The sequence below is a fragment of the Scatophagus argus genome, chromosome 10, assembly GCF_020382885.2.
Source record: "Scatophagus argus isolate fScaArg1 chromosome 10, fScaArg1.pri, whole genome shotgun sequence".
In the NCBI taxonomy this organism is placed as follows: Eukaryota; Metazoa; Chordata; class Actinopteri; family Scatophagidae; genus Scatophagus; species Scatophagus argus.
In genome coordinates, this window is record NC_058502.1 from 8,774,879 (window position 1) to 8,801,380 (window position 26,502).

Here is a 26,502-nt window from a genome sequence, read left to right on the forward strand (position 1 = left end):
TATTACCGTTAAATATTCCTGTTTAGTACTTTTTGTTGAACACGTGAACGCAACATGACAGGTTCATCATTGCCAGCAGGTGGCTCTGACTACATTTGATCTAAAAGTAGTAAAACATTATTGTTATTTTAGGCTGACCTAATATACCCTGAACAGCATCTCAAAATAAATAAATAAAAAGAGCTGATCGCCTTTACTGGCTCGGGCTAACAGAAAACTCGTAAAATGCAGTTGTTTTTTAACGTTAAAAAATAAGTCCACGAATATTCAAGTTTGTAGCATTATAAGACCATAAAGACAAAAACAAACGAACAAACAAACACACACAAAAACAAAGTTTGATAAGGTCAGTGTAAATCCTCTGGGAAACACTACAGGAATGTTAGACCCAGAGAAAAAAAAATCCTTTCTTAATGTATTGAACAAACGTCATATGCTAAAATGTCAACCTCAAAAAAAGAAGAAAAAGCCACCAGGGGATGGGAAAACCGTGAACAAACGGGGCCCCTTTATGCACAAGCAGGCCTGCCCTTTATCGTCCAATGATGCAGGAATGTGAAGGATGCTGAGCGTCCACCTGATACACAGCTCTGCGCCCGGGGGAGGGTCTCCAGCCTCCAGTCCGGCTGCCACACACCGCTCAGTTAGCTCAGCCCATCTCAGCTCTGCTCAGGCAGGCAAGGCGGGTGGCGCATCCTCAGAGAGCTCTGACGGAAACATGATCACCGGGGGAACATAAACGCATTCCTCGGCTCCGGTCAGATGATTCAACATCTCCGTGTGTTTTGGGTTATTCTCCGAAGGACGCAGCAGAAGAGTCGCTCCGTGCAGGAAAGACACAATCCCCACATCGTCAGTGCCCTGTGAGGCGAGGTCATCGCAGATTACTACGGTAAGATGCGGAGGGATGGGGGGGCACAGCAGCAGGAAAACCGGCAGGACTAGCTCTCCATATGCGTGTTTATGCGCAAACACCGACTGTTTTGTTTTTTTCTCGTCGGTTGTTTACCCGGCCTCATATCTGAAACCTCTCCCCGGCACTCAGAGAGCAGCTATGATGCATCACCGGCTGCATCAGGCATCTCCTCGTACAATTAGACCTCAGTGCGTTTAGCTGAAAGCTGAAAACGCTTTGGCAACAGCAAATCTCAAAGGGAGGAACAACGAATGCAGGCCACGGGGACTGAATGTGATATTTCTATTCAGTCTGCCATTCCTGAACACAAACAACATGGACTACAGTAAATGTGGGTTAGTGGAGCAAATCCACACGCCCTACGACCTCCAGGATGATCCGTGTGATTGTTTTGCCTTTTACCAGCAACTGCTTCTGCACCAGTTGCAGAATTCATGAAGATGAAGAATTATGCTTTTAATATTTCAATTCCGGCTGGATTATATGGTTTAAGGGGCGCAGTGTATGTGCAGCATCTCCGGTCTAGACATAAGACGCAAGGGGGCGAATACACGTACACGTAGCAGACAGGCCTGCGTGCTGCATACTCAACAGTCACGCTGGATGCTGTAGCTGACTATGTGGGTTGTTTTTCTATCACTTGAGAGAGCAATAACGTGAAGGTTCATTTTCTTGGCTTCAAAATAATATAAGCAACCTATAAACACACATGTTCTCAGGTTCTTTGTTTGTACATTTGTGGCATTCATGGGTCAAATACTGACCCATGAATCTGAAGCAAGTGAACACAACAATAACAGACAGGGAGGTGGAGGGAGTCTCATTTTGTGATGTTAGCTAGTAATGGGGCAATGGGATTATGCATAATTCTTTGCAGTATGGGAAACTGATGAGAATGCCTTGTGCTCACACATGAATTATAAATGTAGCTCATTCAATATTAACCCCATTCACAATAACTTAACCTTCAATTCCTTCCCTGATTAGATGGCCTAATAAAAGCTGATGTTAATTTTAGAACAATTCCTCATCTGTGGTCTGAATATCAGGCTACGTAGCCCACATCTTTTTCACCTGGGGAATACATAAGCTATAGTTAGCCCCCTGCCAATATGAAGATGAATTTCCCGATGACGACTTTTCAGCGTGTCTTCAGGTGAAAATGATGCTGATGTGTTAAGTGCAGTCACAGTGGCCTTTTAAACTGTTTGAGCACAATGGTGAGCATTACATAAGATATATGAATTTTGACAAATGAATGCAGTATCATTGATACGACAGCAGCCGTGACAGAAAGGCATGAGTCACTTCTCTTGCTTTTACACAATGTTCATCCCCTTGAGGGACAATTCAGAGGTTGTCATAGACACTATCAGATATCCGCCATAAAACCTACCTCAGTGCTTCACTCTCAGGTGTGACGTTGGTGCAGCTGGGCTCCTAGAAGAATGGAGAAAGAGCTAACGTGGGGAGAAAAATGTGTACTGGCTGGAGATAACCAATGACAAACATCAGTGTCTGTGTTAGTTTCTGTTTAGGCCAGTGTGAGTGGAATAATGTCCTCTTAACTGCAGGATCTTGATTTCAGTACAAGTAGTGGAGGGAAGTTTTGTATTTTTGTGACAATGAGTTGTTTGGTGAAACAAGCAGGTAAAAAAAACTGTATATCCTGTGTTGTAATCTTAAGGAAAGGCATCCATGCATTTATTGCACCCTCCTAACCCAATTTAACCTCTGACTTGAGTTTGACTCTCATTTATTATTTATTTTGATTAACCAATCTTATTGAAGCTTAGCTGCTCGCCGTGCAGCTCAGTCAGTGTTAAGTCATAAGTAAACCACGACTTGTGGCGTAACTTGCTGTGTGAAGAGGATATGCTTGTGTTGTCACTGTGTGTGATGTAGAGGGAAGAAAGCGACTGTGGTTAAGTGCGGTGGCTCTCTTAAAAATGAACAAAGAGCTGTTTCAGGAAGCACTCGCAGGGTTCGCAGCGTAGGAGATGAGGAAATCCAAACAAGGCCATATTAAGTAGAACAGCAGTTTGGACTGGACTGCTGGAGCTCTGCTTATCCGATTCACAGTTGCAGGACCAAACTTCTTACCGTCAGATTGAGTCACAGTAGAAAGTGGTGAAGCTGTAATTGAAGCGATTATTATCTCTTGTCCCTGGTTTCACCTATGCTGTGCCCCAGAAGTGTCATTTCCAGAGTCCTCAAAGTTGAGGCTGGCGATCACCCTTCTCATCCTCTCATATGAAGGCATAAAAATAAGGTTTCCAAGCTAGTTCCCTCATCAAAAGGTCGAAAGCAAGGGTGTTTGAGGCTCAGGCGCTGACATGCTCAGTAGGCCAATCTATTAAGGTTCAGGATTTGTGGGAAAAGAGAATTATAAGAAGTAAAGTTGTAGAAGTTGTTGATACTTAAATACATTTTGATACCATGTGTTACAATACAAAAATACAATATCTAGAATATTGATTTTTAAAGATTATTTATTGGGCTTTGTATTGTTCCTTTTTTTAAAAAAGTATTAAAATTTTGCACTTGTGACAACCTTAATATGAAGTCTGAAAGTGGCAGATTTTTACATGAACTCTAAGATCACTTTTAATAGACTCAATATAGAAATGTCTCACCCTTTCAGCATTGGTATATCTTATACTCATTTTTTTTTGTTTAGGCAATTTCTCAGCAGGCAACTGCGCAGATTGAATCAAATTAGCCAACATACAGACACTCACCATGGTCTGAACACACTGTACAAGTGTGAAATCAAATTTTCCAACCTTGACTGACAGAATACAGTCTCAGTTTTCTCTGCAGATTAAGTATCATGAATGAAGCTTACTGCACGCACCTGCGCACTCTGAAGACCTGCAGTTATGTGAAACCGTGGATTCATCATCCCAGGAAACCACGTGTGGCTCTGGGGTAGAAGCCATCAATATTGGATTTATGCGCCAGGAAGTCAGCATGTGAATAGCATGAATAGATAACTTTAGATTCATTGGACTCAACGGATATGTGGGGTGTGCGAATAGCACCCATCAGATTCAGGCACGCGTTTCAAATATTTTGTACCAAAGTATTGAAGCACAAAGACAGAAATACTGATACTTAATTTTTTACTGTGTAATCAAAAGAAATAACTTTACTTCATAGCCCTGCTTAGCTACTGTACTCAGTGTGGTCTGTTTGGGTATGAATTAATGATTGAACCACAGAGTGCTGGGTGATGACTGCGCTCCCATAAAACTTTAATATGCTGCATGTTTCCCCTCTTAGTCAATGGGCAGAGTGGCACAGAAAGGAAGTGCTTGTGCCTGCAGTAATATGATTACTGTGAACACGTCTCGTTCTTCTGACTAAATGTGCAGGACTGAAAGGAGAACAATACTGGGTATGGAAAGAAGAAGATGGTTTCATAAAAGTCTCCCAAAAGACTTTAAGCCAAGTGAAGTTCAGTATGAATAACTTATAGCATATTTTATTCATTTTAATACCTATTATCATTTAGCTCAGGCTTTTTTAACATTAATAATAATATATTACCATTTGGAAAAAGTCGAGCATAGTCCTGAGAAACATTATTACTTCAGTGTAGCACGTTGTGTGTTTCATCTATTATTAATGTTTTTGTACTGCTGTTTGGTGAGCAACTTTTTCTTAAACCCACTGAATTAAAACTAGTAGGGAGTTCCACACTGGAGCTGACATGTGCTCAGATCCAGAGATCCATTCATGCCCTGTGATTCATCTTTGAGTGACAGGTTCAGTAACAAGATTAACATATGAAGGTCAGGTCAAAGGTCTCCCGAGCTGTGTAGTGACATACATGCAGTTTTTTTTTTCTTTGCGTATGTTTTTAGTTTGTCCTAGTTGCACATACATATATATTAATAAAAAAGCACCAGAGACGTCAGAGATGTTGCTTTGCCATTTGAGTCAGAGTCACGATGTTGGAGATGTGCTAACTTAAAGGGACACTTCACGTCACAGGGAGTGCTGTAGACTCTATGAAACAGTCGTATGTTGTTTTCCTTGGTTAAGGAGGAGCTCAGAATTACATCGTTTGAGTAATGGGTGCCAATTATGGGTGTTAACCAGACAGGGACTTTCTGTAAATGACGATACTGAGTTACGTTATGGTAGGTGAAGGATCCAGTGTTTCAGGACCAACCAACCCATACTTAGGGATAATTGGACCTCTGCTGCATCAATCTGGACCTTTCTGTTTGTAGGTGTGATGACTGGGTGAAAATCTTGATTTCTGAGAGGCAACATTCAGTTCATTTTAGTTTTCCTGATCACCACTGGACACCTACAGGTTTAAAATGCCCATTAAGGGCAAAGCCTCAAAAACAGAGATTTGAAATTTTCTTAAACACATTCTTGTAATTTAAGATGCACTACTTCAATCCTCCTAGTATGAAGGTTATTCAAATTGTTCAGTACTTGTGATATGCTTAGTTGTGACAGTGCTAAAACACCATACACTTCCTTCCACAGTTTTTGTGTATTATCACTACCATAGATGTGTTAGCGTTAGGGTTAGCGTTAACCTTCTGTAGCGTTAACTGTAGCGTTAACCAGAGTAACCTGCTGTGTGGAGCTTGCATGCTCTTCCTGTGCCTGCGTGGATTTTCTCCAGGTACTCCGGCTTCCTCCCACACTCCCAAAACATACACATTAGGTTAATTGGCTACTCTACATTTCCCCTAGATGCAAGTGTGTGCGTGTGTGGTTGTCTGTCTTTGTGTGTCAGCCCTGTGATTGACTGGCGACCAGTCCAGGGTGAACCCCGCCTCTCACCTGTAGTCAGCTGGGGTAGGCTACAACCCTCCTCGACCCTGACGGATAAAGTGGTATAGAAAATGAATGAATGAATAAAAATCCAATTTATTGTTGTGGGTGAGGAAAGTTCTTAAACCACCACACACTTTTAGTGGGTCGTAAATGATGATTGAGTATTGAGTCTATAGTCTCAGGAAAGTCCTACGTGCTATTAACCATAGACATACTTTTTCCAAAATGTTAACTAGAATTGCCACCTTAAGTCTTACCAAATGTATGGCCAGTGGAGTATTTTGATGTTTGTTGTTGTTATTAATTCTCAGAACGTGACTTTTGTTTCTGACAGTGGAATACTAAAGCATTGCAGCACATTTTTTCAATAAAGCCTCATTTATGAAGGTTGTTCTGACCAGGTTTACAGTTCTCTGGTTGAATGGGGTGGTTTTAATGGCAAACACGTTCATGCTCTAATGCCAAAGATTTTGGAACATTTGGAAAAGTTGAGCACAGATCCATACCTTGTCCTTTCATTTTCCTCAGACTGCGTGGGCTCGTCCAGCTGGGTCTGGTGACTAATGCACCTCTTCTCCAGTGCCTTCTGCTGGGTCGCATTGCAGCGGCCAAGTGTTAACAATATGGCTTTGTGTCTCACACCTGTGGGCAGTGGGACTCTGGGAGAGTAGGAGTGAGGGGCAAAAGGGGCAGGCTGTCTTTCTGAGACTCAAGCAAGGCGATAGAATAACATCACAGTACAGTCTTTGTGTAAATAGTGAAGAATTCATTCCAGCACACTTCATGTGGTGCTTTTCTTGTACAGTCACATTCACGGACAGATCTCAGGGTAACTTTAGCTGAGCAGCACTGATTCTGAACACCACCACTGAATGTCGAATGCTATCACAAACACTGTTTCGGGGGATGATTATTTTTACATGGTTGGATGTAGCTTGTTCATGTTTTTTACTTCACAAAAGTGGGTTCCCTCAGCTGCAAGTTCTTGTAAAGACCACAAAATACAAACCTTGGGCTTGTTGAGCAATATGTTTGCACATCCACACAGCCACTCACAAAGCTGGGCAAATACATGGTCATTTCCTCATACTGTGCACAGATGCAAACTCCTACGCATTTGACTTCTTTCTATTCATGTTTCTTTTTTTCTTCTTCAGTCTCAAACTGTGAGTCACAGAACGACTAACTGCTTAATAATATGATATGTACAACAGTGCTTTGGGTTTGAGTGAACTTTCACACATTTCAAACTAGTGTCTTTTACTTAATTTTGCAGGTTCCTGTGATGCCTGTGCCCTGCCTTGCAATCTAAATCTGCGACGCATCTCAGGCACCCCCCACCAACCTCAGTGATCTCTTCATCCAATACCTTTCTTAACATCCCCTGGGGGGGATGTGAGTAAGACCGAGAACTGAAGGTAGGAAACAGCGATAAGTCCAACCAAGAAAGGAACTGGGACCACATGGCTGCTATGGACTGACAGGTCAACTGATACCAGATCACACTGGCTTTGCTCGGAAGTGTAAGTCTTCAATTAATCCTTCTGACCACAAACCAGTCAATTCCATTTCAGGGAATCAATTGAAATTCAATCCATTAATGGAAAATTATCCAGTAATTATAGCGTCTCCTTTCTCGACGAGACTAATTGGATTTTAAATCATCTTTCCACTTTGATCCCTTTGACCTTAACTGTGCATTGGACAGCAATTGGACACACGTCAACAGGATTGAGAAGATAGGATAAAGTACAGTAGCATTGCCGCTGTAAGGTATCATGTCTTTATGATAGGAAGTATTGTAATATGATGCTTTTCAAAGTGTACAACAGATGTATTTTGAAGGGCAGCTTTGTGAAATACAGTGAACTGCATTTAAAGATGTAGCAGTGACTTCCCAGACTGTACAGCTCCATCCTTTTCTCTGTGGACTAAGAATGTCTGCCATTATGGTTGCTATCTCTGAACCCAGAATCTAGACATTTATCTCCTCCAGCTCCACCGCTCTCCACTCTCTCCTCTTCTCATCTCCTCTCTCATCTTTTCTCCGAGCTGTGCTGCCACACTTTACTGACATGTGTTTGTGCTCTCATTCCATCCTTTTTCTTGGCACTTGACGATGGAAGTGGTGGCTGTTTCTGGTTTTCTTTCTTTTTGTTTTTTTTTTTTTTTTTTTTTGCTCTAGCTGCCTTTGTTCTTCCTCTCCCTGGAAACAGACAAAAAACAACTTTTATCTTTTAGTCTGCAAGACATGCCATCTATCCTGTGCCAAGCACAAAATGTGAATCTGTCTTTGAGGCTGTATTGATCTGCGAAGAGACTAAGACATGATTGGATGCAGCGATCTGTTTGATATATTTTGTTACTGTGTGAGATACCCCTATAAACAGAACATTCTTCACCTTTGCTGTAAAGCAAGTCACTGTCCTGCAGTATAAATGCTAGCTATAATTTTAACGGTATTTTTAACAATATCTCAGCATCTGTTGGAAGGATTGCCATGAAATGTGATCCCCAGAGGACTTTTCCTGTAGTGCCACATTTGTGTTTTGAATGTAATTTTTTATCAACTGCTGGATGGATTATCATCTTATCCCTATCAGGATGATCCTGATTTTTTTTATCTTTTTTTTTTTTTTTTTTTTATAAAACTTCAGCCCTCAGTTTTAATTAGTCCAGTATTTTTTGATTATGACAAAACACCTATGAAAGTAATAACTTTCCTATCAGCCCTATTAGATGTACCTTGCCTCACAGCAAGGAGGTCCTGGGTTTGATTCCCAGCCGAAGGAGGGCCTGCGCTTGAGTGGCCTTTCTTCTGGATGCGCTGGTTTCTTTCAGCATCAAAATGCATTTGCTAATTCAGGTCAATGCCCTCGAGCGAAGTACCGGCTTAGAGCTGAAGTTGGTCCAGTGGCTGCACGCTGCTCCTCATGGTTAAATGTAGAGAAGTTTCATGGTGTCGTTCTCGTTATGACTGTATGTGAAAATTGAAGATTCTTTTTGCGCTTAGTGTTTATTAGCAAAAGGCAGCATGCTAACGATCTGTATTAAAAATGGAACATGGTAAATATCATTGGCCTATGGCTAAACCTTTGTGAGCATGTCAGCATGCGCACATTGCTGCTGCTAGCTTTTAGCACAAATCACTGTGCAGCTTCAATGTGACTGTAAACTGTAGACTCTCAGTCTCCTTTTATTGCATACAATTAGATGATATGGCAATCAACTGATGCTGTTGTATAGACCTTTCATATCACATAACTGTACAGTATAAAAGCCATTTTGATGGGGGAGTGGAGAGCTGTTAAAGGTGCACCCAGCCTCATATCCAGCTGGAACAGACTACATGCACTCATAACCCTAAGCAGCACCAGCAGATATAAATGATGATTAGATTGTGAACATGAGCATGTGAGCAGATTCAAGCAGGTAGGGATGTCATGTTTTTGTATGTTTGTTTGTTTTGTTTTCTTAATGAAATGAAGCATAAACAAAACACACACTGGCATGATAGTTATTTATTTTATTTTTTTTTTATGTACACCATAAAAACAACAGATTGAGTTAGAGCTGGTGCCATTTGAAGAGAATCATGTATTAATGCTTGCCAGTCTGTGTTTTCACTTTTTTGAAATATTTTTTAAATAATTTATATATTTTAAGTCTACATTTTTTATAAGAGCACCATAATAATTGCCAGCTGGTCCCCACTGGCACCACATTGCGGCACCTCTGCGAAGGTATAAACATTTCATCACTGCTTATTCCCTTCACAGAGATAAAATCACATTGATGCAGCTGTCACTGCCGGGGGATCTATTAACATCTCATAAAATATTTAAAAGCTCAAAATTGATTTAAAGCAACTGTACACATAACATTATTCAAGACATTTTCTGTTTTATGGTATGCAGTTGAGAAATGACAGGCTTGCACCGTACTGCATATGTGCATATAATTAAGTATTCATAAAGGCTGTTTAACTCAGGCTAAGACATCAGCATGGACTCTCATTATGATTTACATAGGGATAGATTACACAGCATTTTTTTTTATTGTCCAATTACTGAGAAAATAAATAATAAACTGCTCAATATGTTGCCCATAGCCCTGTCTAACTGGTTACATTTCATAAGTAATAGCTTATCAACACTGTTAATATGAATCTGCAAAGTGACTAGTAACTAAGGTCATCAAATAAATTTAGTGTAATAAGTATTTGACTTCAAAATGTAGTAGAATGAAAGTATAAAGTAGCAAATAAATAAATAAATAAGTGCAAGTATCGCAAAATTGTACTACTGATTCAAAATGTTGATACTAAGATTTTCGTTTTTACTGCAAATGTGTACCAGTTCCAAATACTGGTTATCAGTCTCACTGCTTAGTAATAATTGCAAAAATAAATAAATGTTACTTTTTAAAAAAAAATTTAAGCCTTTAGAATTTTCATAATTAAGTATTTATATATTCTCTGTATGTGGATATACTTTAATGCAACTGATGTTTGATTTGTAAAAACAAATAAAATAAAATAAAAATCCTATGAGGTTAAATTTGAAGCCATTTTAAGAACAGCAGAAGGAACACCTGTCACCTTTTTATGTGTCTGGTTGGAAATGGGTAATACCTCACCTTCCCCTGCACAGTTTGGTTTGAATTAATGATAAAGATGAGTGAACAGGCTGCAGGTCTGGCGCAAGGAAAAGAAAATGAGACATTTCTCTAGGTGGTGTTTCTATTTCTGATGTCTAGTTTTCAGGTTTTCATGTGAGAGCCAAGGTGAGGGAGGTGTTGAAGTGAAGCAGAACAGATTCATTTTAGGGTGCTGTGAGTCTTGGGATTTCAGAAATGTGCAGTATATATATCACTTTTTTTGTTTGCACTGAGGATTTTTCAAGTTGTTATAGCTGTCTCACGTTTAAGGTACATGTGCTATCTTCATCTTGCCTCTGTTCACAAGCACAAAAGCAAAGCGATCGATGTTGAATAATCCATACTTGTGCACAAAATATTAACATGACCCTCAAGGTTCAACCAGCATGTGATGCTTTCTGAATTTCAGCATTGCATCATGCATGACTGCGATGAGTTGCTTCTGCACTCCCAACTCAAGTGATGCAGTATAATTTAATTCCCTGGAAACATTTATGTGGAGCAGGTGCTGAAGGTTGAAGTCATCGTATTGTTGTAATTTCATTAAACAGAGAGAAAACGCAGACTTCTGAGATGAATGATGCAATTGCTGGTGAGCATGAAGAGGGAAGTGGTACCAAAGCATTTCCTTCCTTGTTTAAAATGTGTCCCTCCAGCTAATCTCCTTTCAAATGAAGGTCAGATGATGTCATATGCTAATTATCTTATATAAATAGTGTATAATAAGTAGCATGAGCCTTAATGAGTATTATGTCATAATGAGTCACGACAAACCTCATGAAGACGGATGTAGGTTTTTCAAAGACATTAAACATATGACCAAACTCATCACAAAAATTAATGTTACAATCAGAGACAATTGATAACGACGTGCGCTGTTGGATTCAACACGTCTTGTTGGTCCTGTTGACACCAGGAAACTGCCCAATTTACAATCACACCTCATAATCAAAGACTTTGGAGTTTTGATGCCTTGTGTGTAGGATGACGCTGAAGACTTTTTCATTTATACTAGAGGCCTTTGTTAGCAACATAAGGACTCAAAAAAATCAAAAACTTGGGTCTGAAAAGGGAGTGAAGTATATAGTTTTCACTTTGAAAAAATTACTTTGCACTCATTGGTGCATGAACACAGTTGACTTCAACCTACACTAAGAATTACACGTTCCAGTAATGGTTACAGTACAGTCTCTAAAAGATCTGTCGCGGCCTCTGAATGAGAGCCGTCTCTGAGCTGGTCAACAAAAAACAAAAGGCAGCTGCGGGTCCATGGATTAACTTAAAGATTTGTTAACTGAAATTACAAACCCTTTTGGTTTCTTTCTGTGAAAAACACTAAATCACTCTCCGCAGTCTGGCTTTGGAGTCAAAAAACTGTTCCACTTCCCTGTCTGACCAGCGTCTCCCAGGTGTCCCTGATTGACGCACTAGATGCCTGCACGTAGCCGCTCTCAGGAGTGGAGAGTGAGGGGCAAGACATCATAACACAAGACATCACAAGGAAAAAAGTGAAAACAGTAATTCATCTTAAATATAAAGATAATTTGGCCCCAACAAGATCTCTCCTTTACTGTAATTTGTGTTATCAGTTCCCTCTGTTGGTCAGACAGCCACACTGCAGTACTGCACTGTACCAACAGACAGGACTTAAACCTTTTTTGTTTTTCTTTTTGCCATCTCCTCTTTTTTCTTTTCAGGAGTACAGTCTAGCTTGGAGTTATCTTTTTTTTTTCTTCATCTAATCGAGTCACTAAAAGTGACAGTGCATTTGACATATTTTTACATTTCGCATTTCTTCATTTCCTGGCTATATGTTATGTGTACTGCAGCTGCCATGAGATGACAGATATGTAATGGCCTGTGCAGTGACCCATACGCACAGCATGCCTTGCAGCACAGAGCTGTAGGATGGGTCTGTGTGAGTGAATGTGACTTGCCCTGTGGGGTAGAGTGGAGAACAGGTGTCGACACTGTCAGCTTGTTAACACTGGGGACAGAATTGGCTCCTCCAGCCAAGAGTGGCACATATGCAACACATAGCCTCTGGCTGTGGGATGTGTATCTGTGGGATGTATATGCAGGCATGCATACATGAGGTGTGTGTGAGAGAGAGAGAGAGTGTGTGTGTTATGATTCTGGGACTTTGGAGTGTGGATTTAGGTGTGGATGCATGTCAGCATCCTGTAATCTGTAGTATACTGCGATACAACACATTCCCTAATTTTTATGTCCAAAAATACTTTATAAGTTTTGACATAAATTTAGTTTTGAGCACATTGTTAGAGCATTATTATATTGCTCCAATCTCTGTAAAAGCTTTGGGAGCTATAGTTATATGAACCCCCTAGTGTTATGTGCAAGAAATTCTCTCAAATATCACAAATTAGGCCCCTAGATGACCCATTTCTGGAAGAAGTAAATTGACACAATGAATTATTCCATACAGTCTTGTGGCCTCTATAACGAGAAGGGGACTTGGAATAGAGGATAAATTAGGACACTCGTTTCTTGCTTCTCTCATTTATTCCATCAAAGCCAATTGGGCAGATTTGCCCTGTTTGCCCAATTTATTCTGTGATTTCTTACCCTCTTATTTGGAGAACAAGAGAGAAAAGAGGAAATGGATGTGTGTTTGGAGAAATTGGCTGCTGCATTTTAGAGATAATAAGACTCAACGATAATGTGTCAGAATCAGTTTAATTCTTGTTGTAGTAGCTGTGAGGAACTTGACAAATCCTTATCCTTATGATGAGACACTTGTGGAGCTCTGTTCCAAATAAATCACTAATATCTTCCAGCAATAAAGTAAGAACAGTTGGAATGTGGTTAAGAATAAAATGATGGTTGGGGTAGCAGCCGTAAAAGGAAAACAACACCATCTGGCCTCCTTCATAAATCCAACAGTTTAACCTATATACATATGCTAATTATCACACAGCACTCTAAGCCTGTTTGTCAATATTACTGTTATCTCAAAATCATAACTATGGTTGTTTTATTTACTGTGCTTACTTAAAAAAAACCACTACTACTACATCGAGGAACAATGTGCGTGTCTTTATCGGACTGCGCAGTGCTGCACATCAAAGGCGATACAGCAAATTGAGATGGCTTCTAACAAATACTACGCTGAGCTCAACTCCACTGTCAAACCCACAGGGTCCACAGGGGATATGGTTACTGCCACCTGTGGGTTAAAGCCTCCTCTCTCGTTTGATGTCTGAATATCAGGTTATTTTATTTGCTGCTGCTCTTTCAAGTCTGCCTGACAGGACAAGACTGCCAGCAGATTTCCCAACAAGGACTTAAACCGCTCAGCAGAGAGACAGACATCACTCCTGAGCCTCATCAAAGCTGAGCTCTCCTCCCTGCCCTTGGTGCGCTTCACCAGGATTTCATATTGATTTGGCGCCTCCTGGTGGAGGCTGTGAAGAATTACAGGGTTTCATCTGTCTTTCTGTTTTCATTGACTGTCTTTTTTGTTTTGTTCATCCACAGTGACAATGGTGTTGTTTCTGATTGGGATTTCTATTGCTGTGAATAATTCTTCTCATGAGAACCAAACTGCAGGTAATTGTACTGCGTATAGCAAGCATCAGATGTGAAAGTGAGAGTATGTATCTTTTGAGAGATGAAATATTTTCTCTGCATGCATATGAACACTTGAATCACACCTTTGCTTAGTTTAATGCACTCAGGCATTTTGTTGCTACAGCTTTACTTGGTCTGGAATGACCAGGTAATTATGGAACAGCAGCTTAAGTTTGCTAATGTTATAGAGAGCGATTGCCATGCAACAGATGCTAATGAAGTTACTTTTTTAGTTCCCTCTACTTGTGGTACTGTTACACTACATTTTATCATTTTTTCATTGTCCTTTAATTGCCATTTGTGGCTGCAGTGGTCATCTTTCAGCGAAGGTTATGTAGTATTGCAGCCTGGTTCAGTCCAAAGGTAAAAAAAGCACATCTACAGCTAATCAACACAGTATATGTTGTTTTTTGTAATGATGAAACAAAAAAGACAAAATGTGTTAAACTGAGCTAAGGGGCTCTTGCAAGGAGCTTCACACTAAATGGACAGATAGCAAGAAAATGTAAATAAAATGTATATTTCTCAAATTGTCACACTATTCCTTTAAATGTTGAATATCAATGGTATTTGTGTGTCGTACCCAGAAAACCCCACCCATCAGGGTGCTCATGTGCTGCCCTCGACACTGGTCATATCCCTGCTCCTTATCATCGTTGTCCTGCTGACAATCTACTGTCTGAGGTGAATAAACCTGCACACACATTCACAGCTTACTCATTTCTCTCTCTCTCTCTCTCTCTCTCTCTCTCTCTCCCTCTCTCAGCATTTGTATGAGCATGAGATGTTGTTGGGTCAGGTCATCAGGGTGGGGGTAGAAACAGGCGGTGAGCAGTGGCTTATGGGTGAACAGCTGCACCTCAAGTAGGACAGCACACACAAGACAGCCAGGTCAGGTCAGGCCACAGACATTCATTCACTGACCAAGCTGACAAAGACATGAGGAGGAACAGCTTTGCCTCTCTGAGATGGTTGATATTGGTTTTGGTATTTGTTGTTTGCCTGCCTCATGTGTTTAGCAGCTCTGTTCTAGCGATCAGATATCTGTCCTTTTTTTTCTCTGATGGTTTTTCTTTCTCTGCTTCTCTTTGTAGGTTCAAAAACCACAGGAAAGCTCTAGTTACCTCGGTGGATAAAAAGATTCCAAATGGCTTCCTGGAGGAACAAGGTACCGTTGTGCTGAACTCAATAAAACAGCCAGCGTATAAAAATATAATTCAGCCTTTTTACTTTTTATTTCTTTTTTATTTTAATTGTAGATTTATGTTCTTTATAGACTGGGAAAATTTGAATTCCAAGACAGCTGGAAAGGTTTTAGAAAGCTCTTAGCTTTCCTAGCACGTAGGGAGCCATATAAACTTTCACTTCAACTCAAAAATAAATAAATAAATAGAGGGAAAGGCCAAATTGTGAGTTAAGACAGTTCCATGCAGCAGCGGCATCAGCATGTTTATGACTCCAGAAATCATTTCTGTCATGTACCCACAAAAGGAGGAATTCTTAATGGCAGTCAGACTTGTTTTTGCAGGTGCTATGAGAGCTTGTAATGTTCTCTGCTGGGAAACATTAGCAGTCTGACCTCCATATATTCTTTTAAACACAGGAGAGCAGACAGTGGTCCTCCTCCCCAGATCTCCCTCTCCTTCCAAGAGGTACTTCCCCATCCCTCTGGACTCTCTGGAGGAGGAGTACCGGATACGCTCTGCAGACGATGGCAAGCTCTTCAGAGAAGAGTTCAACGTAAGAATGAGTTTGGACTGTGCTGTGCAGTCTGTATCAGAGAATAGAGTCTGTGTCCTGCAAGCAAGTACAGAAAATCTTAATAAAACGCTATGTTAGTAGGCTGTGTACCCGTAGCTTTATTTTTATTTATTCAGTTGTTGTTTTTTTTTTTTGGTTTTTTTTACCTCATGAGGATTGGGTTCTTTCTTTATAGTCACTCCCATGTTACTACCACCTCGGGTCCTTTGAGGAGGCGAGCAGAGAGCACAACAGAGAGAAAAACAGATACCCCAACATTTTACCATGTGAGTGTGGATCTGCAGTCTGCAGCAGGCAATATTAATATAACCTTTAGACTTGGAGTTTTATTGATCACTACATTGTAAGGAAAGGTGATGCAGCCTGTTGGCCTTTTTTTCTTTTCTCTTCCACAGACGATCATTCAAGAGTGGTGTTAAGTCATCTTGATGGACATCTATGTTCAGACTACGTAAATGCATCTTACATAGATGTGAGTCTTCATCACAAATCAACTTTGAATGCAGATGATTTGGCCTCTGGTGAAGTATCATTAATGCTGTTTATTCTCACAGGGTTTTAAAGAAAAGAACAAATTCATTGCAGCTCAAGGTAAAGGTTCTGTTTAGCTTGCTTTATTATTTTAAGTACTTTTGCATGTGCAAGTTGTGCTTATTTGCACCGTGATGTTAATACTTTTCTTGATGCTGTTTCAGGCCCAAAGCTTGAGACAGTGGCTGACTTCTGGCGGATGATTTGGGAACAGAAAACAGCAACTATAGTAATGCTGACAAATCTGAAAGAAAGAAAGGAGGTTTGTCTAAAAGTACTGCACTGCATTCCTCTGATGCCGCAGAACCAATAGGGTGTGATATAGAGTGAACCTATACAATCTATATGCCTCCAATGCACCACTCGTGAAACCATTTTGTATTCTCATGACCCAAGGTCATGGGTATAATTTATTTGACCCCATTCCCAACTGAGAATCTATATGAAGTGTCACCCAGCAGATTACTTACCATCACATTATATTTAGCCTCAAAGGGATGATCAATTGAGAGCTCAACAGCAGGTTTGATAGGGCAGAATAGAGACATTGGGGATCAATGACGGAATAATTGTTGATAAGATCCTAAGAGGCTTCATGATAATTAGTCTCAGAATCTAGTTAATGAGTTGAAACGTCACAATGAAGATCTTATTGACTGACTGAGTTACACAAAGTCCCCGTGCCTTTGAATTGGATTGCGAGACACACACGTCGAATAGCTTCTGCTCTACAACTGTTTGATATGAAAGTTATGTTGTACAATGATAAGACTGTGTGTTCTTTCTAGATGTAAATTCGTCTTCTAGTTCAAGAAGAATAACCTCTTTATTGTTGTGATTTTCTTACCAGGAGAAATGTTTTCAGTATTGGCCAGAAAAAGGCTGCTGGATGTACGGCAACATCAGGGTGGCAATGGAGGACTTGACCGTACTGGTGGACTACACCATTAGAAAGTTTTGTGTTCAATATGTAAGTTAAATGTCCTATCAGAACAGTAATGATATGAACACATTTTTTGAAGCTAATTATCAAATGTTTAGCATTTTTAAACACTAGACCGTGTCTCGTTTCGTGCAGCACAGAGCTTGACTTACTTCAGAGCATATTGTTTTTAGAATAAATTACAAATACACTTCACAGTAGGAGTATTAACAAGGATAGCATTTATTCATGAAATTTGTCTAAGATTAGGATAGATGTTGCTTTTATTCAGTCATAATAATTGTGTGCTTTTTCAGTATAGTTCTTAATATAGTTTTTAATTGTTATAAAAATCTGTAATCATAATAGCTGCATTCTTATTAAAAATTAAACAAGAAACAAAGCTGCACTGAGATGGTCTAAAAAAGTAATGTTCCCCATGGGAAAGTTGGAACATTCTAGTGAACTGTAAGAGGATAAAAAATATAATAAATAAATTAAAACACATTAAAGATTATTAAGGTATCTATGTAATAACACAGCATCAAATTACCAACATATAGGGGTATTTAACATACAGTTAATAGTGTACAAATGTGCCCATTTTTAAAATTCGTCTTTAGAGGTTCATACTCATACAGTATCTGGCTTTCTTTTCCTGTGTTTTTGAATGCTACGTTCCAACTCAGTGTACTGCAAAGTCTTCAGATTGCAAAATTCACTTTGTTCCCTCTCCGATTGAAGCCAGAGACGTGCAGAGATCTTCTCTGACTGTGAAAACTGTGACTGTGCTGGAGCGCTGCAGTACAAGCCGACTGCTTTTACAGTCTGCTCTCTGAACACAGACGAACCGAGTGTTCAAGGGAATGAAATTATGTTCTCTTGAGAGACCATTCATGAGATATGAGAGCAAGACAAAGTAAAGCCAGCACACGTTTAATAATTATATTCTGTTGCAAATATCAGAATGGCAAAAAAAAAAAAGAAACTGATCAGTTAATTTAAGGTTACTTTTTCTGCAGGTAAGACATTTTAGTTGATTCCGTTCTTACAGGTGATAGGCGGCAAGTCGGTTTGTATAAACTTTACGTGTCTTTGCTTCGCAGCAGGGCAGCGATGGTCCCCGCGCTCCCCGGCTGGTCACCCAGCTCCACTTCACCAGCTGGCCAGACTTTGGGGTGCCATTCTCACCCATCGGCATGCTGAAATTCCTCAAGAAGGTCAAGGCTGTCAATCCATCCTATGCTGGGCCCATTGTCGTGCACTGCAGGTAAAATGTGTTGTTATATAAAGAAGGCTGGAAGAAGGCATCTAAGAAAAGCCGTAGACATAGAATCAAAGATAACTCTACTCATTATTAAAGAGGGAAAAAATACATTTTGAAAGATGAACGTCAATTTTTGTAATAAATCTGTGAGAAAAATAAATACTACATGAGAAATAAATGTAATGTTTTTAGCACATTTAACAGCTTATGTTAGAGGGTTAGAGAGCATAACACAAAGATTTCTAGGTTTCCACAGGAAGACATGAAATTAGTGGGTACCATTTAATAACATGATGTTAAATATATTTAAAAGTGAGCTTCTTTCTTATTTGATTAAGTTATGTTTAATAAGGTCTAAGACGGTGCGTGCATATGTTTATCTGGCCGATCAGTGCAAAGCCTCACCAAAGAAATCTGCCACTGATTGTAGCAACTGCTGCAACAGGTGCTCAGGGAGAGGGACTGTTGTTCTTGAATGGGGCCCACTGAAGAGGCTTCAACAGCCTGCTGTGGAATCCCAGCTCTGTGCTCCCAGAGGTGCCGTCTGCTGAAATGATCCTTGTAAATCTATTAGGAGTATGTTTGGGCTTCAGAGGTGAGGCATTTTTACACATGCTTGGGGCTGTCCGCAGTTGACGTCTGCGTTAAGAATAGCAGGACAGTATAGCAATACAAATACGATTATATCAAGTCTCTTGTTCTGGACTGTGAGAGATAAAACTATTCTTCTGTCGCTGTGGTTGTATTTTTATTATCTCTACACAATATTGTATCAGGTTCTCATTCAGCACATTTGGTTTCTTAGACTTAGCTGTTTGCTAAAGACCAGACCTTGTGCCTTCTTCTTCTGCTGCTTTTCCACAGTGCTGGGGTGGGGAGGACTGGGACTTTCATTGTCATTGACAGCATGATCGACATGATGCACATGGAACAGAGGCTGGATGTCTTTGGCTTTGTGAGCAGAATACGAGAGCAGCGCTGTCAACTCATCCAGACAGATGTAAGTGTTGACCCTTTGCGACCTGTTGTACCTCGGACTGACAGCTCAACTCACTCGCTCTAGTCGGGGCATAAACAAGGCGAGGCTGAGGAAAACAACCCTGTCTGTGATGTGAAAATAGTAGGAAATAGTTTGGCAAACTAAAGCAACTTCTTCTGCCTCTTTGTCTCCTTCACTTTGTCTGTCTTCCTCCTCAGATGCAGTACTCCTTCATCTACCAGGCTCTGTTGGAGTACTATCTGTATGGAGACACAGAGCTAGATGTGTGCTCTCTGGAGGGCCATCTGCACAGGCTTCACAACACCAGGGCTCCCCACGACAGGCTGGGCCTGGAGGAGGAGTTCAGGGTAGGAAGAAAGAGGCTCACTCTTAAACATTTCACTCAGTAATGAATCGTCGCCATCACCCTGTGCCCTGCATCAGTGTATTTTCATGGAAAACTTGCCCAGGGTGCCACTCCTGGCAGTAGTAACATAAATAACAATGCCTTGAACCAACTAAAACTTTATAAGGCACCATCTGCCACACAGAATTTACTGTAGTTTGCTGAAAAATTCTCATTTTTGCTGCAAAGAGTCCCCCACAGTTCCCTACACAGAGAATGGAATTATCCCTCGTTGCCTCTTCTTATCTTCTTCTCTACTAATGCGAAATGTTTTTGTCCAACTTCTGTGCTTTTACAAAAATTGGCGTCCATCTTAGCATCTGTACTGGCCTGTACGGATGAAAACAAATTTTTTGATCACATCAATCCGCTCGTGTTTTCTCCCATCAGAAGCTGACCAACGTTCGCATAATGAAGGAGAACATGAGAACTGGGAACCTTCCTGCCAACATGAAGAAGAACCGTGTGCTTCAGATCATTCCGTGTAAGGACTTCTCTGAAACTCTGAACACTTTCATAATACATCACACGCAAGTAACATCAAAGTATCACACTGCTGGTGATTTTAGAGATAGCCCGTACACAGATATCTGGATAATAAGTTCATGTCCGTGTGATCAATGACATTTAAACAGGGCTTGTATCTTGATTCAAATTTTGGAGTGGAGTGGGAAAGGAGAGCCTGGGTACAACTTTTTACAGTGAAAATTGATATAGGCTGTGGCATGTTTGGCCTTAATAACACAGCTGAGGTTTTACTTAGCTGTTTTTTTTCCATCAGCCTCTTCAAACTTTTATTTTATTAGGAATCACTTGTGGAAAGTTTCATTTTCCTTTTTTTTTTCTTTTGCAGATGATTTCAACCGAGTAATACTCTCAGTGAAAAGAGGACAGGAGTTCACCGACTACATCAATGCCTCCTTTATTGATGTAAGCACTCCCTCATGACCTCCTCTATAGATTTCCCATAGAAGTATAAATAAAGCTCATTGTTTCCTTTACAAACATTGCAAAATATTATGTTTGCCGCACTCTCAAGTGTTGTTTACCGGATGATCTGCCCTCCAGGGCTACAGGCAGAAGGACTATTTTATCGCAACCCAGGGCCCCCTGTCTCACACAGTAGAGGACTTCTGGAGGATGGTGTGGGAGTGGAGGTGTCATTCAATCGTTATGCTCACCGAACTCAAAGAGAGAGAGCAGGTACGGTACGGCGCTCTTGGCTGAAGAGTTTCATATTTAAACATTTTTATTCTGTTATGTCCTTGTCTTTCCTGATAGTCTGCATGTTGTTTTTGTGGTGCGTGCTAAAAAGCTAAGAACAAATATAGGATATAAATCAGTCTAATGCTGCTTAATTGCATTTCCATCTGACCTTTCCAACCAGGAAAAGTGTTTCCAGTATTGGCCATCAGAGGGCAGTGTAACATTTGGAGATTATACTGTGGAGCTGACTGGTGATGCCCTGTGTGAAACCTTCACTCTCAAAGACATGGTGCTCACCTACAGACCGGTGCGTATTTTGTTCCCTTATTACATTTCAAAGCATTTGCCACTGCCTTTATAGATTAAGCAGTTTAAAGTGGAGAAAATGTCATTAAACTGACCATTTTTAGTCACATGAAAATAATAAAATGAGCTCCATCTCACCAGGAAAAGCAGTCACAACACGTCCGACATTTCCACTTCCACGGATGGCCTGAGATCGGAATACCAGCCGAGGGAAGAGGAATGATTGACATTATTGCTGCTGTGCAGAGGCAGCAGCAGCAGTCTGGAAACCATCCCATAATTGTGCACTGCAGGTGAGGAATTTCAGTTTGATGATTTTTCATCATCATCTGCATTTTTGGATAAATTGCTTATTATATTGTATATTACATAATATCACAATGTTTTGTCCACTCATGCATCTGATACAAGCCCTTTCCTTTTCACTTTTGTTACCCAATCACCTGAATCTCTCAGAGTGATATTTGAAGCAATTTCAATTTTGTGGACACATTTTTCTCATGTCTGTTACAATAAATTCTACATTTTTTCCTCAGTAGGCCTGGTGTTCTAGGCCTAAACCACTTATGTGATCCGTTATAAAGACTTAGCTGTGAAAGCTTTGATCAGAACCTAGCTTCAGGTGAAGTGATTCTAAAGCAGCATGCCCCTATGGGATTGATCCAATCCACTGATTCACAGTCAATTAAAACCTCTCAAAGTGAAATCTCCTCTGACTCCCACTATGATTAATCTGATAAGATGAGCTAACGACAGGAAATGGTGTCATCACTCTCTTCTATTCCTTCATCACCACTTGTCTAAGAAGGGCTTTTTAAAGCTTTTTCTCTGCCCCTGGGAAATGGGGCTAACCCGCTGCAATCCCCAACGTCTCTCTACACTTCTCTTCCAAATCGCACATCACTCTCACACTCGCTTCCTGTCTCTGTCTGTCTCTATCTCTCTCTCTCTCCATCCCACCATCATTGTAAACATTGACTCAGTCAAACACAAGAGCTTCCAAACTGATTAGTGTTAGCGTTTGGATTAGCCTCTCTTTAAGTGAGGATGATTATTAGCACTATTACACAAAGGTCACCTTTTCCCTTGCAAACTTTTTCATTTAAATGGAAAAAGGGTGTTCTGCTAAGATTACAAGAGTTTCATTGCAGCATTATTGTTAAGAAATCGCGAAGTGGTGAGAATTTAAAAATTCTCTACTTATATAGCTGCAGTTCTGCAACAAATCTAGTCGTTTTTAAAGGCTTTGGTGGTTTGCTGTTTGCAGTGTGTGATGTGTTTGCTGATGGTTTTGTCCTTCGCATTTCAGTGCTGGTGCGGGTCGGACTGGTACCTTCATTGCCCTCAGTAACATTCTGGAGAGGGTGAAAGCTGAAGGCCTCCTGGATGTTTTTCAGACAGTCAAGAGTTTACGCATGCAGAGACCACACATGGTTCAGACTGTGGTAGGTGAAAAATGAGATAATATCAAACCTGCTGTGCAGAAACTGTCAGCTTGTTCAAGTTTGTGTTGTTTGGAACCATTTCTGCATGTATATGCACAGTAACACTCTTCCTTTTGCTTTTCCTTCCAGGAGCAATACGACTTCTGCTACAGAGTGGTTCAGGATTTTGTTGACATTTTCTCAGACTACGCCAATTTTAAATAATACCTGTCAGATGCTGTTCTGTAAACTTCTGGCAAATTAACTTATGCATTTTTTTCTGAATGTTATTTTCTAAAGCAAGCTCTTTTTACATTTTGCACTTGATTACACAACTAAATGTTGTAACATACTGTAATATAATGGAAAACATCTGTGCTCCAGAAGAGTCTGTCTTGTTCAGGAATTCCTGATCTTCAGATATCCCAGTGTAAAATATATAAAATTATTGTGGTTTTCTCAATAGGTGGGTTGAATTCTTAAATGACTTTTTATTGTTGCGTAAGTGCAACGTTGCTAGGGTCAAAATGTTTAAGAGGATATATTTAAAAACTGTATTCCAATTTTATCTATATAAATAATGTATATATACTGTAGTAAGTATTGCTCACTGCCTGATGTGTTGTAGAATACATGCATTCTCTTTTATTTTGCTGTATTTTGTTACTGACCACAAAGCCTTTGGTTAACACTTGTTTTGTATTTTCTGATACCCGCTCAACATGTCTAATAGCTGAGGAGAATACATTGTGTGTTTGACAAGAAAGGCAAAATGATTAATGCTTTTGCTAATTGATATCCTGCCTGACCTTTGTGAATCGCATTTCTAATCTTTTTTGGCTCAAAGAAAAATATAAAACTCGAGATACATTTCATTCTGCAAATTACTTCACTTCTGTCTGTGAATAACTTAACAGCTGCTGCCTGTTGCAATTTTATTCAACTTCACCAACTTTCTTTTGTTGCCTGTAGCAATATGACTCAGTGGATTGGCACCTGATGCTGCAAAATGCAATTAGCTTACATTGGAACAGACAGAAAATAATGTATCATTGCATGAATCCAAATGTAATATTCTAACAAATGTTTTTGCCGCCAAGCATCACACCGCACTGTAAAATAATCCTTTTTATACGCAATAACAAGCCAAGTTTGCATATGTCCATAAAGCAGTGCCATACTGATTAGAAAGACAGTTCTAATCATGAAAAACTTGTCACCAAGTGACACAATTTTAATACAGATAAGTCAGATGTTTATGTTTAATTTAATATGATAGATACATTTATAAAAGCGAAATGTTTTGAATTGTGGTCTTCTGTACGGATAAACAATTCACTGTTTGTACAAACACTTCTCAGAATATTATAAGGATAACAACCCTCCCAAAATTTTATTTAAAGTGAGTGTGTAGAAATCAACAAGGAAAAAAAAAAACTGCAGAAATTTGTCTTTTGAAAGAGTTGATTTAGTGATGCATTTGAATCGTCTTAATTTCTACCATCTGAGCCTAAATTGTCAGGGACAGTGAAAAGCATTGATATCAAGAGCCAGCGCTCCGCCAAAATATGAAATATGCATGCACATAGCATTTTGACATATTCTGACTATGATATTTAGTCATAGTTACAAAATATAAAAGCTTATATTTTTGCAAGGCTTCCGCTTGCTTCTTTATAGAGCAAGTAAGATTGAAAGTCTTACATCTGAAGAACTTTCTACTGTGTTTGTACTTTCATTATTATAAAGTGATAAGATGGGTTTATACATGATCACTTGGTTTATTTACTGTATATAAATTCCTGTGACCATTATTCATCACTAAGGTTTAGTGTATTTTTGATTTCATTTAACTGTGTTGTCATGCTGAAAGAACAAAATAAAATGGATAATGACAGCGAGGCCTTGCAGCTGATGTAAATGCACAAGCATCTTGTTTCAATGATGTTTCTGCCTTTTTGAATCTGAACTACTGTTTGTTTGCTAAAAGCTGATTCCAATAAATTATAGATGGACAGAAATGCAAGATTTTGTCTAAATGTCTTTTTTTTTTTTTTGTCTGCCTCAACACTGATGCATTCAATACAAACATAAAGACGTTTTGATATATATTTAATGCTGTTTGAACCCTCACAGTGATGTCAGCATATCTGAGCACTTAGCCAGCTCCATTAGTAGCATTTTGTGTCCCATTAGTCAGTAAATGTGTCACACCTGCAGAGAGGGGATTATAATCCTGACAGCAGCCGTCTACAACAACTATAAAATCCCCCTCTGGCTAATGCACCACATGCTAACAAGGCAAATACAGAGGTGAGTCAGTCCTCAGTGAAGTTTGTTCAATGTTCATTACGTTAGAATTACTTCTCTTATCAATTACTGTCTTAAATGCTGTTTACTAATGTAGACCAAAGATTTGTAGCCCTTGTGCCATGAGCCGAGGGGCTGTGAGTGAGCAGATTGTGAAATTATTGTTTTTATTACAAGTTTGACTCTTTCTGCAGCCCTAATGGAAGCGAGCAGCAGAGTGATGGTGCAGGTGTTGTTGTTGGCGTTGGTGGTTCAGGTCACCCTTTCCCAGCACTGGTCCTATGGATGGCTACCAGGTGGAAAGAGAAGTGTGGGAGAGCTTGAGGCAACCATAAGGGTGAGCGTTTTTATTTTTCTTCTTCTTTCTATGTGAATGAGTCAAGTTTCGGGATTTCTTAAGAAATCTGAAGCAAAATGCTTGTATAAAACTGGTGAGAGTCTTTCCTTAGGCTTTACTTTCATTTTTTACAATGCTGGAAATGTTATGTTGGGTTCAGATCTTATATCGATTTTGGTTTCATCTTCTAAAATCTTCTCTATTTTATTGTACTTAGATGATGGGTACAGGAGGAGTGGTGTCTCTTCCTGAGGAGGCGAGTGCCCAAGCCCAAGAGAGACTTAGACCATACAGTGTAGTAAGTGCTTATTATGCATAATTTATCACCAATGTCTACTTCAATTGTACAATATTAATGTACACAACACCACTGTGTGCCACTGTGTTCCAAAGCAGCAATGACAATATACAAACTGCTCAGTGACTGTTTTTATTTTTCCCTTTGTGCATGATTAAATGTATGAATGCTTAATTTTATCTTTTTAATGTTGGCAGAAGTAATGCTAATTTGCTTTGACACTGTCTATATATGAAAATGTAAATATTCAGTATTTCTTAGATTGAATATTTGACCAGCAGATCAACTGAGATTTAATTTTAATTCCTTCAGATTAATGACGATTCCAGTTATTTTAACCGAAAGAAAAGGTTTCCTAATAATTGAGGGGCTGCAGAAAGTGGAAGAAGAAAAGGAAGTAGAGAAGCACAGACTGCCTTTGTATCAGCATCAAGACCCGTGGTACTGACTTCAACAAATCATATTTATTGCACAAACGTCAAGTAAGCTCTATGTATGTCTATAATATTTAAATGCATTTCAAATTGTAATAAAGTTTTTTGAAATCTGACGAAACGATGAAATATTTTGTTCATTCAGAGTGTGGTGATGTGTCAGTGATCAGCAGAACCGATATCGTGCTATTAATGTGTAAAATTCTGTTTTAAACCCCTTCAGTGAATTAAATTGTCTTTGTAGAGCAGCCACGACCGACAAGCATGACAAACTTGTGACACAACAATCTTAGCATGACAACAGCTGGTGATTAAGCCAATTTATTAGAAATCAATGACTTAATTGAAT

The 26,502-nt window shown here is 39.6% G+C and overlaps 2 protein-coding genes across 2 annotated transcripts; both read left to right on the forward strand.

Annotated features, from left to right (window-relative positions):
* The first annotated feature begins 548 nt into the window (after window positions 1-548).
* Window positions 549-24,788, forward strand: LOC124066313 (receptor-type tyrosine-protein phosphatase epsilon-like). The gene is made up of 21 exons (XM_046402579.1): window positions 549-892; window positions 6,999-7,245; window positions 13,880-13,951; window positions 14,560-14,656; window positions 15,067-15,140; window positions 15,576-15,712; window positions 15,909-15,999; window positions 16,129-16,205; window positions 16,288-16,324; window positions 16,429-16,526; window positions 17,115-17,234; window positions 18,293-18,456; window positions 19,318-19,453; window positions 19,651-19,800; window positions 20,229-20,322; window positions 20,692-20,768; window positions 20,907-21,041; window positions 21,226-21,351; window positions 21,492-21,643; window positions 22,660-22,795; window positions 22,925-24,788. The coding sequence occupies exons 3-21, from the start codon at window positions 13,885-13,887 to the stop codon at window positions 22,997-22,999; spliced, it is 2,043 nt and encodes a 680-aa protein (XP_046258535.1). The 5' UTR covers window positions 549-892; window positions 6,999-7,245; window positions 13,880-13,884; the 3' UTR covers window positions 23,000-24,788.
* Window positions 24,789-25,043: 255 nt separating this feature from the next.
* On the forward strand, window positions 25,044-26,257 carry gnrh3 (gonadotropin-releasing hormone 3). The gene is made up of 3 exons (XM_046402581.1): window positions 25,044-25,421; window positions 25,639-25,719; window positions 26,032-26,257. The coding sequence occupies exons 1-3, from the start codon at window positions 25,284-25,286 to the stop codon at window positions 26,083-26,085; spliced, it is 273 nt and encodes a 90-aa protein (XP_046258537.1). The 5' UTR covers window positions 25,044-25,283; the 3' UTR covers window positions 26,086-26,257.
* The last annotated feature ends 245 nt before the right edge of the window (window positions 26,258-26,502 follow it).

Coding starts and splice junctions, on each gene's coding strand:
- gnrh3 (XM_046402581.1), top strand. CDS start 25,284: ATGGAAGCGAGCAGCAGAGTGATGGTGCAGGTGTTGTTGTTGGCGTTG. Junction 25,422..25,638: donor AGCTTGAGGCAACCATAAGG/GTGAGCGTTTTT, acceptor TATTGTACTTAG/ATGATGGGTACAGGAGGAGT. Junction 25,720..26,031: donor GACTTAGACCATACAGTGTA/GTAAGTGCTTAT, acceptor TAATTCCTTCAG/ATTAATGACGATTCCAGTTA.
- LOC124066313 (XM_046402579.1), top strand. CDS start 13,885: ATGGTGTTGTTTCTGATTGGGATTTCTATTGCTGTGAATAATTCTTCT. Junction 16,000..16,128: donor ATACCCCAACATTTTACCAT/GTGAGTGTGGAT, acceptor TCTCTTCCACAG/ACGATCATTCAAGAGTGGTG. Junction 21,644..22,659: donor CCCATAATTGTGCACTGCAG/GTGAGGAATTTC, acceptor TTCGCATTTCAG/TGCTGGTGCGGGTCGGACTG.